Below are 12,445 nucleotides of genomic sequence, written 5' to 3'. Positions count from 1 at the left end.
GGTGGAGCCACGGGGCGGGGTGGCCGTGAGGAGCTTAGCCTCTCCCACGCCGCTCCCGGCCGGGCGGTCCCGGGAGCCGGCGAGGCGAAGTGGGAACGCGGCCCGGGGCGGGGGGAGCCGGGGCCTGAGAGCCGGGTGCATGCGCTGCCGCTGACCGACGGAGCCCGGCCATGCCGAGGCTGGACAGCTACTGCGGGGCCGAGGGGCCGCTGAGCCCGCGCTGGGAGAGCGGCGGCCTGAGCCCCTGCTTTTTCTTCACCGCCGCGCCCGCCGCGCTCCTGGGGCTGGGGACCGCGGCCCTGGGGCTGCGGCTGCGGTGGCCGTGCGCGCCGCGGGCCCAGCCAGTGTCCGGCCCGGGCCCGGGCCCGGCCGCGCGGGGCCTCCTGCCCGGACTGCATCTGCTGCTGGGTGGGCTGCAGCCACTGCTGCCCCTGGCGGCGCTGACGGCCCGGGCCGCTGCCCCCAACGGCGCCCCGCTCCCGGGCTACGTGCTGCTCGGGGGCCTGCTCGGGGCCGGCGCCGGGGCCTGTGCGCTGGCGCTGCAGCTGCTGGAGCGGCCGCGGCCCGCGGGCCGGGCCGGGCACAGCGCCGGCCTCTTGCTGCTGTGGGCCGCGGCCCTGGCGGCTGAGAATTTGGCCCTGGTGTCCTGGAACAGCCCCCTGTGGTGGTGGTCCCGGCGGAGCCTGGGGCAACAGGTGGGGCGGCGGGCGGGGCGGGGCGGGGGAGGGAGGGGAGTGCTGACTCACGGTGACTCCGGGGCGCCGCGCCTCCGCACCCTCCTCCAGCCCGGCTGTGTGTGTGTGTGTCCGCTCCAGGTGCAGTTCGGCCTGTGGGTGCTGCGCTATCTGGTCTTCGCCGGGCTCCTGGCCCTCGGGCTCTGCGCCCCTGGGCTTCGGCGCGGGACCTATGCCCTGCAGGTCAACGGAGACGAGCGAGACGTGGAGAGCAGCCAGGTGCCTGCACGCGCCTGCCCTCGGGGCACTCTGAACTCTCTCCCGCTGCCAGTCAGTCCCTGCCCAGGCCACTGATCTGTCCCCGGAGCAGAGGAGAGGCAGGGGGCCTAAGCTGGCGATACCCTTCCCCGGAGCCCCAGCTTTACCTCCTGCCGCCCCTCAATTCCACAACTTCTTTCCACAGCCTTTACCAGCTACAGACTCCTCCAGACGCCCTTCCACATGGCGAGACTTTGGTCGGAAGCTGCGGCTGCTGAGTGGATACCTGTGGCCTCGAGGGAGCCCGGCCCTGCAGCTCCTTGTGCTGGTCTGCCTGGCACTCATGGGCCTGGAGCGGGGGCTTAACGTGCTAGTCCCAATTTGTTACAGGGACATTGGTGAGGGGAGGCCTAGGGAGAGGGTGGAAGGTGCCCCCTCACTCCCATCCCACCAGTGTTTCAAATGTTTCTCTCTGCCCCATTATATCATGCTTTTCTGTGTACACCTCTTTCTGTCTCACACACATCCTGGCCTTCCCACCCCCCACCCCAAGACCAATTAAGCTTTCTCTGATTCTACTGCATTTGGCACATAGTAGCCGTTTAATTGTAGAAGTCAATTGAACTGAACATGTTGGTCAGTTCCATTCTAGAAACCTGTATCAAATACGTACTATTCCTTACAAAACATAAGGTAAATCAGAAGGTTGTGGAAGAGACATAAAAACCCAGGGGTGCAGGTTTCCAGAGGAGGGAGAGATCAGTTCTGGCCATAGAGACCAGCAAAGCCTTCTTGAAAGAGGGGGAATTTGAACTGGGTCTTGAAAAATGATCATAGTTGGTGGAGAGGACACCTGAAGCTGAAAAAACGGTATGGGTGAAGGCATTTGGGCAGAAGGGCACCAAATGTATCCAGTATGTCTAGAATATAGGGTAGGAATGGAGTCCTGGTCCTACATTAGATGTTGGGTAGGGTCCTTGTGATAATAACTGGGGCTGGGGGGAGGATAACTGAGAGTCCATCATGGCACTTTGGTGGTGGGGAGGCAGGAATGGCTAGTTTTTCAAGAGACTTCTCTAGAGAGGCTAACACCTGGTACTGACTTGTTTTTGTTTTTTTCATAGTGAATGCACTAACTGCAAAGGCCCCTTGGAGCTCTTTGGTCTGGATTGTTTGCACTTACGTCTTCCTCAAGTTCTTGCAAGGAGGTGGCACTGGCAGTACTGGTACAGTAGTTACTCTAAAGCTACCTCCAATTTTAGGATCCACAAACCTTCCCCCATAATTGCCCTTTCCTTCTCCCTTTAACTCATTTTCATGGGGGGGTTTTAAAAAAAATGTACCCTACTTCCTGGCTTTCAGGCCTTTCCTACTCATGTACATGTCCCTTCCCCAGGATTTGTGAGCAACCTACGAACGTTCTTATGGATTCGAGTACAGCAATTCACAGCACGTCAAGTAGAGCTTCGTCTCTTTACCCATTTGCATGGGCTGGCCCTACGGTGGCACCTGGGAAGGCGGACAGGAGAAGTGCTCCGAATTGTTGACCGAGGCACAGCTAGCGTCACTGGGCTGCTCAGGTAGAGAAATGGGCAGGATCTGAAGGAAGGAAGTGTAGGAGAGAGGCCCTGAAAGAAGCAGAGCAGGGCTTTGGGACTGCCTCCTTTCTCTCCATTCATCCTCTACTCTCTCTGGACCCATTGGGCAGCTACCTGATATTTAACATCTTACCAACCTTGGCGGACATCATCATTGGCATCATCTACTTCAGCATGTTCTTCAATGCCTGGTTTGGCCTCATCGTCTTCGTCTGCATGACTCTCTACCTCAGTGAGTTCCCATTCCCTGACTCAAGTTCCCTGTGGGGCAGAGGGGCAGTGGTTTCCAATAGGATCTTATTGCTTACTCTCAAGGAAAAGTCACTGTGGTAGTTCACTGTGATTTTCCTGATTATCATCAGTTGAATTCAGGGATGGAGTGAGGGAGAGAGAGAGAGATAATGAATACATTCGCTGTCAAGTCTGATGCAGGCATAGGGTCAGGGAGAATCAATTTTCACAAACAGCATGTGTTTGTTCATTCGTGAAATTACTCAAAAAATATAAAAGGTGCTCAGTAAATGTGTGAGACACCATTGGGGGTGGGAGATACAAAGTCACAGCGGTGTCTGCTTAGTGCCTTCTCTGGAGCATCAGCTTGTTTTAGCTTTGTAATCAATTTAATCTTGTGATAAGTGGTGAATACACTTGATTGATCCTGGCCTGAATTTTTGGGGAAACTGCTGTATCTTCTCCCCTCCCCCAACTGCTCCTACCATTCTCCAGCCTTGACGATTTTAGTCACTGAGTGGAGAACCAAGTTTCGCCGTGATATGAATACACAGGAGAATGCAACCAGAGCTCGAGCAGTGGACTCTCTGCTCAACTTCGAGACGGTAATGGGGCATATTTAGCACTCAGGACTGTACACGTGGAGTCAGCAAGTCCTAGAGCCTGGGATGATGGCAACATTGGGAGGAGCTGGCCTCCAATCTGGCTCTGCCCCTTCATTTCTTCATGGCTGCAGACAAGTCACTTCACCTCTAGGCTTTAGTTTCCTCATCTGTAAAATGAGGGAGTTGGACTAGATAAATGACTTTTAGGGTCCCTTCCAGCTTGTATCTCCTACCATCCTATAGCCGTGGTTGGTGGGTGTGATTCTGGGAAGCATTGGTAGGAGCCTAGAGCTAAGCACCAGGTGCTACAGTAGGTTTTGCCCTCCATAGGTGAAATACTACAATGCAGAAAGTTACGAGGTGGAGCGATATAAAGAAGCTATCATCAAGTACCAGGTAAGGTTCCCAGGGAAGAGGTCTGGGCAGGTGGACACTTCAGATCACTTAATGGGACACCAGCGATGACTGGAGCAGCTTGTGGATTCTAGCAGTAGAGATCATCTTGTCACAGTTACATGGGTATGTGACATACTTTCCCCTGCTGTCACCTGTCCTTCAGAGTTTGGAATGGAAGTCAAACGCATCACTGGTTTTGCTAAACCAGACACAGAATCTGGTTATTGGGCTTGGGCTCCTGGCTGGCTCTCTCCTCTGTGCCTACTTTGTCAGTGAGCAACAGCTCCAGGTGAGTGAGGCTTAAAGGAAGAGGAACATAGGAATTTGCTATGGGAGGATGACCATGAAGGAAGAAAGGCAGAAAGGGAGCTTCTATCTAGGTGGTGGGTGAAGAACAGGTTAAAAAATTGGGAGATAGCTTTTAACCCTCCTTGCTCACTGACACCTTTTCCCCTTGTTGTCTAAAGGTTGGAGATTTCGTGCTGTTTGGCACCTACATCATCCAGCTCTATATGCCTCTCAACTGGTTTGGCACTTACTACAGGTAGTATGGTCCCTGCCTCCAGATCTGTCACCTTTGCTCTCTTGGTCACCTCTTTCATCATCCCTCTCCCCTTCTCTATGCTCCTTTCCCCCTCTCCCAGGATGATTCAGACCAATTTTATTGACATGGAGAACATGTTTGACTTGCTGAAAGAAGAGGCTGAAGTGAGTAGAGTGAACTAGTCTAGTATGAGGGACAGGGGACAGTCACCTGGGCTCTGTAAGGAATCCTGTAGCCACAGCTATGTTCATGGTGTTCTTAGGTGAAGGATATCCCGGGGGCCCCACCCTTGCAGTTCCAGAAAGGATACATTGAGTTTGAGAATGTGCATTTCAGCTACACAGATGGGTAAGCAAGCTTCCACAGCTCCCCAACATTGCTGTCCTAACCCCATCCGCCTCCACAGAAAGGGAGATCCTCTATCTCTTCCCCCATTCCCGTGGCATCCCCAACCATCACCCTCTTCATCGGCATTTTCTGCCCCTATCTTCTCTTTAAGGGAGAGGGGAGGAGTGAACTGAGAAGGTTATGACCCAATAGCTAACCATCTCTGTTCTCCCAGGCGGGAGACCTTGCAAGATATCTCCTTTGCTGTGATGCCCGGACAGACACTAGCCTTGGTAAGGAGAGATGTGTCCTCTTTCTCCCTTGCCTCACCCCCTTTTCCTTAGACTTGTCCACTGTGATACAGTGGAAAAACAGGTCCTCACTCCAAAGCATACTGCCTCCTCTCTAAGCCTCATCTTCCACATTTGTAAAATGGGAATAATACACACCTGTTCACCAGGTTGTGGTAAAGAAAGTCTTTCTCAAGAGTACACACTACAGTCCCTGGTTCCCTCCTGGGGTCGAGATATGTTGGGTGGGAATGGGAGAGAATTTGTGTGGTCTCTTGGGAGGGGAATGGAGAAATCAGGTGATTGATTTGGGGGAGTAGGGGCAGAGGGTGGCAGTGGCAGTGGGTCTGGCAGCTTCTGTGGGGTTCAGTGTGTTTTTATCACTTTTAACATGCCAGGTGGGGCCCTCAGGGGCAGGAAAGAGCACAGTTCTGCGTCTGCTGTTCCGTTTTTACGACATCAGCTCTGGGCACATCCGTATAGATGGACAAGACATTTCACAGGTGAGTTCAGAAGAGGGGTCTGAACCAGGAGCTGGAAGTCATTTCCTATTGGCTTCCCACAGAGGTGGTTAGAGGCATTGTCTGACTAGGAACAAGGCTGACCAAGACCTTGAGGGATCAGCCCTAGAGAGTCAGGACAGCTACGCTCTCTCGGCTTCAGGTGACCCAGTCTTCACTTCGTTCCCACATTGGAGTTGTGCCCCAGGACACTGTCCTCTTCAATGACACCATTGCAAACAACATCCGATATGGCCGAGTCATGGCTTCAGACCAAGAGGTGGAAACTGCTGCCCAGGCTGCTGGGATCCATGATGCCATCCTGACCTTCCCTGAAGGTGGGAGCTCTTCCCCAGCACAGACCCCTGCCCAGCCCAGCGCAGTATCCCACCAGCTTTGAGCCACTAAAAGGCTTTACCACCCCCCTGCCTTCTGTTGTTGTCAGCCCTCAGGCTTTATTAGTATTTACTATGTGCCAGGCACTGTGCTGAGGGCTGGGTATAGGTGGTATAGTGGATAGAGAGCTGGGCCTAGAGTCAGGAAGATTTGAGTTCATATCTGACCTCTAGGTAAGTCACAACCTCTGTTTGCCTCAGTTTCCTTATCTCTAAAATGAGGATAACAATAGTACCTACCTCCCAAGGGTTGTAAGGATCACATGAAGTAATAATTATAAAATCCTTACCACAGGGCCTGGCCAGTTTTATTGTTCAGTTGTGTCCACCTCTTTGTGACCCCATTTGAGGTTTTCTTGGCAAAGAGATGAGCGATTTTTTTCTCCAGCCATTTTACAGATGAGAAAACTGAAGAAGGTAAGGTTTAAGTGACTTACCCAGGGTCACACAGGTATTAAATGTCTGAGGTCAGATTTGAATTCATGAAGATGAGTCTTGCTGACTGCAAGCCTGGCACTATATGGTACCACGTAGCTACTTCTGGCACATAGTAAATGCTATATAAATATTTCCTAGTATTTCTAATAAATAAAAAAGTAATTCCTGCCTCAAGGAGTTCACATTATAAGAAGGAAGACAATACATAAATACCCAGATAGATACAAGATAAATACAGAGTGGATGAAAGATAATTTCAGAGGGAAAAGTGAGATGTGAGCTGAGTCTTGAAAGATTTCAAGGAAATGACGAGGAGCAGGTGAGAAGGGCACACGACCCAAGCAGAGCTCTGCTTTTTGCTCTGGGTCTTCTCTGCTGTGGGAGTTATGAGAGGCACATGATTCTGCCTCTGATTGGGGAAAGTGGGACACTGACCAGAGGCTGGCCGGGGGTGTCTGCAGGCTATGAGACCCAGGTAGGCGAGCGAGGGCTGAAGTTGAGCGGAGGGGAGAAGCAGCGTGTGGCCATTGCCCGCACCATCCTCAAGGCTCCCGACATCATTCTTCTGGATGAGGTAAGACTCCTAGACAGCCAAGTCCTCTTTGGTCCTTGACCACCCCCCTCTCCATGACTCATGGCCCACTCTGGTTCTCAGACCTCAGTATTCCTTCCTATCACAAAAGCTCCAGCCTCTGTGGGCAGCTTCCCTAAAATCAGTCTGGCAGAGGTTAGTGTGACAGCTTTTTGTTTGTAGGCAACATCAGCACTGGACACATCAACTGAGAGGGCCATCCAGGCTTCCCTAGCCAAAGTCTGTGCCCTGCGGACCACCATCGTGGTGGCACACAGGTATGGAACTGGGGCCTACGGAACATGGCACAAGGACTTCACTAGCCTGGGGACAGGGGGCCATGCTCACTAGTATGTTTGACTTCCCAGGCTGTCTACGGTGGTCAGTGCTGACCAGATTCTAGTGCTCAAGGATGGTTGCATTGTAGAAAGAGGGAGGTAAAGATCTTATTTTTTATTGATATATTTATTTTGCAGTTGTATCCCTCCCCTCCCCATCAAGCCATCCCTTGTAACAAAGTTTAAAATATCTAGAAAAATAAGTTCAGTAGAACCAACTAATACATTAACTGTGGAATCTCTTTCCTAAGACCATTCGTGGGGATTGAAGAAAAGAGAAGACTCTATGGGAAAAGATGATTGAGCAATAATCAACCTTGACTTTTTATTCTTTTCCTCCCTCTCCTAGGCATGAGGCATTGCTGGCCCGAGGAGGGGTATATGCTGACATGTGGCACCTGCAGCAACAGGGACAGGATGAGGAAGCCACTGACGTCACAAAGAGCCAGTCACCAAAAGGCGATCCTCAGCCCCCAGGGCCATAATAAAGATTGGGGGAAGAGTCCTCATCCTTCCAGGCTCATGGGACCCATACAACCATGAGACCCAGCTCCTCACTCCATTTTACCCTATTCTTGGGGTACAGTTGTGAGAATGGTATACCTCACCCATCAAGGGAAATGGGACCTCAGAAATAAAAGTTTGGAGTGAAACCTGAGCTCCATTCTGCAATTAAAGAGATAGACTCTTAAGCTTGGTTCTCCTATACCCTCCCGAGAGAGAAAGATAGTCATAGCCAGAAGGGTACCATTGTTTGGTAAGATGCTTTATTCCTTTCCAAGTCCTTTCTGCCTGCTCACCAACTCTAGGTACAGAGGTGACAGCTCCAGGGAAGACCCCTCCATGGGGGACACAGAAGAAAAAAGGGATGAGGATGGTTGGTCCTCTGCAAGCCAGATTCCACCTACCCCTTCAGACATGGGTAAGCAGTGGAGATTCCTGCCACCCTGAACTCAGAGGCACTCCTGGTGTGGTCTTCCTCACTCTTAGCTCTGGATTCCCATTGTCATTGTTGTTCAGAGCTTCTAGCTTCTTCCAGGGAACACTGGAAGTGTGAGGGCCACAGCCCCTCTCAGCTAAGCCTACCCCCCCACTCCCAGGGTCCTAGCAAAGGCTGCAGTTGGAAGGTTTCAGGCTTCGGCTCTGGGCCTGGAGCAAGGGAAGGGGAGAGAGAGAGAGGGATAGAGTTAGGGGTAGCCCTAGGGTCAAGCCTGTGAAGAAAGCCCTCCCCGTCTGTTCCTGTGGAGCACAGTACCTGCTGTTTTCGGTATTCCTCCTCACTGGCTGACAGTGCCTGAGCCAGAGCCAAGTCTTCTTCCTCTTGAGTGCTGAGAGTAAAGAGTAGCTTGAGACAGTATCATTAGCCCCTTCATCCCCAAACTCAGCTCCTCCACCTCTACCACCTTCCCAGTCCTCCTCAGGGCAGCTACCTGGGAGCGACAGGCTTGGCCTCAGTCAGAGACAGGATCAGTGCTTGCTGGAGGGCTTCATCTTCACTCTACAGAGAAAGACAAATTATCCAGCCTTCTCTCATTCACCACCCATTCAACTCCCCCTCCTCTGTTCCTATCTAAACTCACCAGGCCATTCTGTAAGGCATGAGTTGATGACTCAGCAACTCTAGGAGAAAGGAGAAAAAACCAGCATGGGGATGGAAGCGTAGATGAGAAACAAGGTCAGGGAGAAGTGGAGATATACATACCTGCTGTGAGAAGGGGGTGAGGTCCTACCCAACCCTGGGCCAGGGACTGGGGTTGTGCTAGAACCTAAGCCCTGGGCTCTGGAGATAGCAGCCAGTCTGCAGGGGAGAGACACCTTCTACATACACCCCAGAACAAATTCCCTTCCACTTCCCTCTTCTCCGGGGAGTTAGTGGGAGATAGTGATGATAGCAAGCAACCTAAGGGAAGACAAAGGCTTTCCTCCACCAGACTGGGGGGACTGTAGTTCTAGGAAGACACTAAGGGCATTCCAACCCAACAGGAGTACAGGGCAATTCCCAAATTCAGGGTAGGAAAATCACACTCCTAGAGTTACCCAGTCTGGCTGGCTGGCATTCTGTTCCCAGAGCACTCATGGTCCAGTGGGTGCCTGTGCTTGAGACAGAAGTTTTGGCCACACCGTTCACAAGTCAGCTCCATCATTTCCCGTTGCCGGCAGCCGGGGCGGCTACACTTATTGGTGAAGATCTAATGGGACAGACACAAGACACTCTACAACAAAGACCTCTATTTCCCACCCAACCATTCCTGGCTGTCAGCTGAAAAGCTAACTTTCTCAAACCTCCCAGGCCTTCCTATTGGTTTCCCCACAGGTGAAGAGCTAGCAGAATTCCCTCACCTTGCGTTTGCGTTGTGCTGGGTCAGAGCGACAGTCCCTGTCAATATGCTCCCCCACAGCACGGTCTGGTGATTCCCCTCTTGCCACAGGCACTGGTACATTGCATAGTGGACACACAGGCACCTGTACATCCTACAGCCAGGAAGAAGAGAAGGGAAGGCACATCTTGGGGACCACTGTTTATGCTACTATGTTTCTGGCAATGAATAAAGTCTAGTAAAGCCCCAGGATGTGAACTGTGGACCCTGGGAACCCTTCCCTCTTTTATCAAACAACAGCCATGGCATAGCCTCACTTAGATAAAGTAAAGAGATTTATCTACTATGGTACTAGGGCACCCACCATGTAGGACAAACTATACTAGGTATATATGGAGACACTGATCAAGGAATATGAGTGTCTGGGTGGTGCAGTGGGTAGAGCACTAGACTTGAAGTCAGAAACTCCTGAGTTCAAACTTGGCCTCAGACACTAGCTTTGTGACCTTGGGCAAGTCACTTCACTTCTGTCTGCCTCAGTTGCCTCCCCTATAAAATGAGGATAACAGCACCAACTTCCCAAGGTAACTGTGAGGATCGAATGAGATGATCTTTGTTAAGCCTTGCTGCAAACCTTAAACCTAAAATGCTAGCTATTATATGACATGAACGAATGAAGACACGTAAACACAAATGACCATGATGCAAAACAAATTTGAGCAAACCTCCCAGGCCTTCCTATTGGTTCCCTCACAGGTGAACAGCTAGCAGAATTCCCACACCTTGTGTTTGCATTGTGCTGGGTCAGAGTGACAGTCCCTGTCAATATGCTCAAATTAGGAAATGGCATTTTATCTGGGTACTGAAGGGAAGGCAGGATTTAAACAATTTTGTTGGGGGGAGGCAATTTTACACGTCAAGGTCCAGGATAGGTCAGATAAGTTTTAAGATGTGTGACGTTAGTAGAAGTCAAGACTAGGAAAGCAGGTTGGAAGGCTTTTGAGCAACTGACTCGGCTATGGGAAACACATGATTAGTAATAAATTTTAGGAAAGACTTACCTGGCAAAAGGTGGTGCAGGATGGTAGAAGGAGGAGATAATGAAGGCAAGGACCAATTAGGCCAGTGGAATAACAATGAGGGTCTGAACAGGTGGGAGTAACAAAAGGAGTAGATACTTGAGAGAGATTTTAGAAGCAGAACTGATGGCGATTGTAGACTGAATAAACATGAGGGACTAGAGAGGGTAGAGCCAAAGAGGACTGATTGATTGATTGAGCTTGGGTGGCTAAGAGAAAAATGGAGAAATTATTCAGCAGGTCATGTGAGGCTGCAGATGGGGAATTCATTCTCACAGGAGTAAGGGCTCAAGGCATGGGACCAGATGAAATTATCAAGGGACAAAGTACAGAGAGAAAAAGCCTTGATTAGGGAGGGGAAGGATGAAAAGAAGCCCTCAGAGACAGGAGTGACCACAGAGAAGAGCCAGAACTGTCACGGGAATGGAAGGAGGAGGTGTTTTAACCATGCCTAATGCTGCAGAAGGAGCCCAGTCTGAGTGTCAGTAGGGTCCTGGGTTGTTTCACCCTACAAAAGGCAGAAGCCCCGAGGGATCCCGAGATTCACCTTTTGGTAGGCAGAGCCACAGTGATGCTGGTCATAGGCCACATGGTCTGCGCAGAATATGCCAGAGCAGGCATCACACTTGAGAGGCAGGAAATCTGCGAGGATGGGACGGTGTCTGGACGTCTAAGTCATGCCTCATTCCCACCATAACCTAAATTCCTTTTTTTGCTTCAGTCTCCCCGAGTTTCAGGCCATCTCTCTCCACCCCCACCTCCCCGCTAAGCTCAGCCTTTCCCTTCTCTAGGCGCATCCTTTCTCACCCCCGCCCCCATGCCCCGATTCCTTCCCTCTGTGCCACGTCTGCAGCACACACAGCGCACAGTGTGCGTGTACGTCTATGGGCATATATACACACATGCCTGGGTAGCACACATAGCGCACTACAGCTCCGCTTCGGGGCTCAGGTAAGCGCTTCGGCCACCTAGTACCCCTACATGTCAGAGCACGGTCCCCAGCCTCTGGCGCCCGCCCTACAGGCCGGCCCTTAACTCAGGCCCCGCCCCTCGGGCCCCGCCCCCGCCGGTCATCTCCTAAGCCCCGCCCCGGCCCAAGTTCCGGGCTCCAGGCCCCGCCCCTCACCCAGGCGCTGACAGGTCTGTTCGGAGCAGTGAGCTCCCAGGTCCGGGAATTCCATGGCCGGGGACGGAGGGAGGAGGAGCCTCTGGGTGGAGGAAGCGAAGAGGGAGCGTAGCGATGGCGCTTGGTTCAAACCTGGGCAGAGCTACCACGCCCCCGAGGGCTCCTCCGCCTCGGTGCCCTCCGTGCCGGTCGGACCCACCGCCGTCCGTTCCGTGCCCCAGCCACCGGCGACCCTCCAGCATCTGCGGGCTCCGTGCGCTCGGCTCCGCCCCTTTTCCGCGCCACGGGGCGCGGTGACGTCACGGCACGCACGGCTACGGGCGCGTTCCCGGCCTCCCCCTCGAAACTCCCGGCTTTTCAGCCTGCGCGGGTCGGGAGACCCGGCAGCGGCTGAAAGAGCGAACGCTGAGCCGCCGAGCGAGCCGGCCAGGCGCTCTCCGATATCACGCGGGCCGCGGATCGCCGGCTCGTTGTGCCCGGTGTGAGGCGGCGTGTGTGCCCAGCTCCTGCCGCACATCCCCGCCTGGGGAGAGCCGGGCCAGCGGCCGCCAGGCTGCCGTTTGCTCCCCCGGCCGTGGCCGCTCTCGGGGCACAGGTTTTAGCGCCAAGATATCCTTCCTCGCCTCTGCCTCCTAACGGGGAAGGGTACCCTAGGACGGTCACATCCCCTCCGTGGCTGTTCCTCGCCTGGAAGCATGAGGTCATAGCACTCTCCCAGAGCCGTCCTGAGGATGAAACGGCGCTTTACCTGCGAGCC

The 12,445-nt window shown here is 52.9% G+C and overlaps 2 protein-coding genes across 3 annotated transcripts; one reads left to right on the top strand and one right to left on the bottom strand.

Annotated features, from left to right (window-relative positions):
* The first annotated feature begins 47 nt into the window (after positions 1-47).
* ABCB6 (ATP binding cassette subfamily B member 6 (LAN blood group)) lies at positions 48-7,842 on the top strand. Its single transcript, XM_072617841.1, has 19 exons — positions 48-695; positions 816-953; positions 1,138-1,330; positions 2,057-2,158; positions 2,329-2,512; positions 2,641-2,762; positions 3,257-3,366; positions 3,697-3,762; positions 3,926-4,051; positions 4,230-4,306; positions 4,407-4,470; positions 4,569-4,654; positions 4,869-4,926; positions 5,322-5,426; positions 5,587-5,761; positions 6,718-6,830; positions 7,011-7,105; positions 7,196-7,264; positions 7,515-7,842. The coding sequence occupies exons 1-19, from the start codon at positions 171-173 to the stop codon at positions 7,648-7,650; spliced, it is 2,544 nt and encodes an 847-aa protein (XP_072473942.1). The 5' UTR covers positions 48-170; the 3' UTR covers positions 7,651-7,842.
* Positions 7,843-7,915: 73 nt separating this feature from the next.
* On the bottom strand, positions 7,916-12,105 carry ZFAND2B (zinc finger AN1-type containing 2B). 2 transcript variants are annotated; one of them, XM_072617863.1, is made up of 9 exons: positions 11,689-12,105; positions 11,110-11,204; positions 9,506-9,637; positions 9,203-9,354; positions 8,868-8,963; positions 8,746-8,785; positions 8,596-8,663; positions 8,421-8,493; positions 7,916-8,314 (listed from the first exon to the last, which is right to left on the bottom strand). In XM_072617863.1, exons 1-9 carry the CDS (start codon positions 11,741-11,743, stop codon positions 8,270-8,272), a joined length of 756 nt encoding a protein of 251 aa, XP_072473964.1. In that variant the 5' UTR covers positions 11,744-12,105; the 3' UTR covers positions 7,916-8,269. The 2 variants fall into 2 exon arrangements, with proteins under 2 accessions (XP_072473964.1, XP_072473965.1); XM_072617864.1 differs by lacking the exon at positions 8,868-8,963.
* Between the last annotated feature and the right edge of the window lie 340 nt (positions 12,106-12,445).

The sequence above is a fragment of the Notamacropus eugenii genome, chromosome 6 (assembly GCF_028372415.1).
Source record: "Notamacropus eugenii isolate mMacEug1 chromosome 6, mMacEug1.pri_v2, whole genome shotgun sequence".
Taxonomy (NCBI): Eukaryota; Metazoa; Chordata; class Mammalia; order Diprotodontia; family Macropodidae; genus Notamacropus; species Notamacropus eugenii.
The sequence above is the reverse complement of the archived record's forward strand: the minus strand, read 5'-3'. Positions and strand labels throughout refer to the sequence as shown.

Bases quoted from the DNA above. Each gene is read 5' to 3' on its own strand.
- ABCB6 (XM_072617841.1), top strand. From the start codon at position 171: ATGCCGAGGCTGGACAGCTACTGCGGGGCCGAGGGGCCGCTGAGCCCG. The intron at 954-1,137 runs GTGCCTGCACGC...TTCTTTCCACAG, and splicing joins GAGACGTGGAGAGCAGCCAG to CCTTTACCAGCTACAGACTC. The intron at 4,052-4,229 runs GTGAGTGAGGCT...TGTTGTCTAAAG, and splicing joins TCAGTGAGCAACAGCTCCAG to GTTGGAGATTTCGTGCTGTT.
- ZFAND2B (XM_072617863.1), bottom strand. From the start codon at position 11,743: ATGGAATTCCCGGACCTGGGAGCTCACTGCTCCGAACAGACCTGTCAG. The intron at 8,964-9,202 runs GTAACTCTAGGA...TCTCCCCTGCAG, and splicing joins ATGCCAGCCAGCCAGACTGG to ACTGGCTGCTATCTCCAGAG. The intron at 8,315-8,420 runs GTACTGTGCTCC...CCCTTGCTCCAG, and splicing joins AGGAATACCGAAAACAGCAG to GCCCAGAGCCGAAGCCTGAA.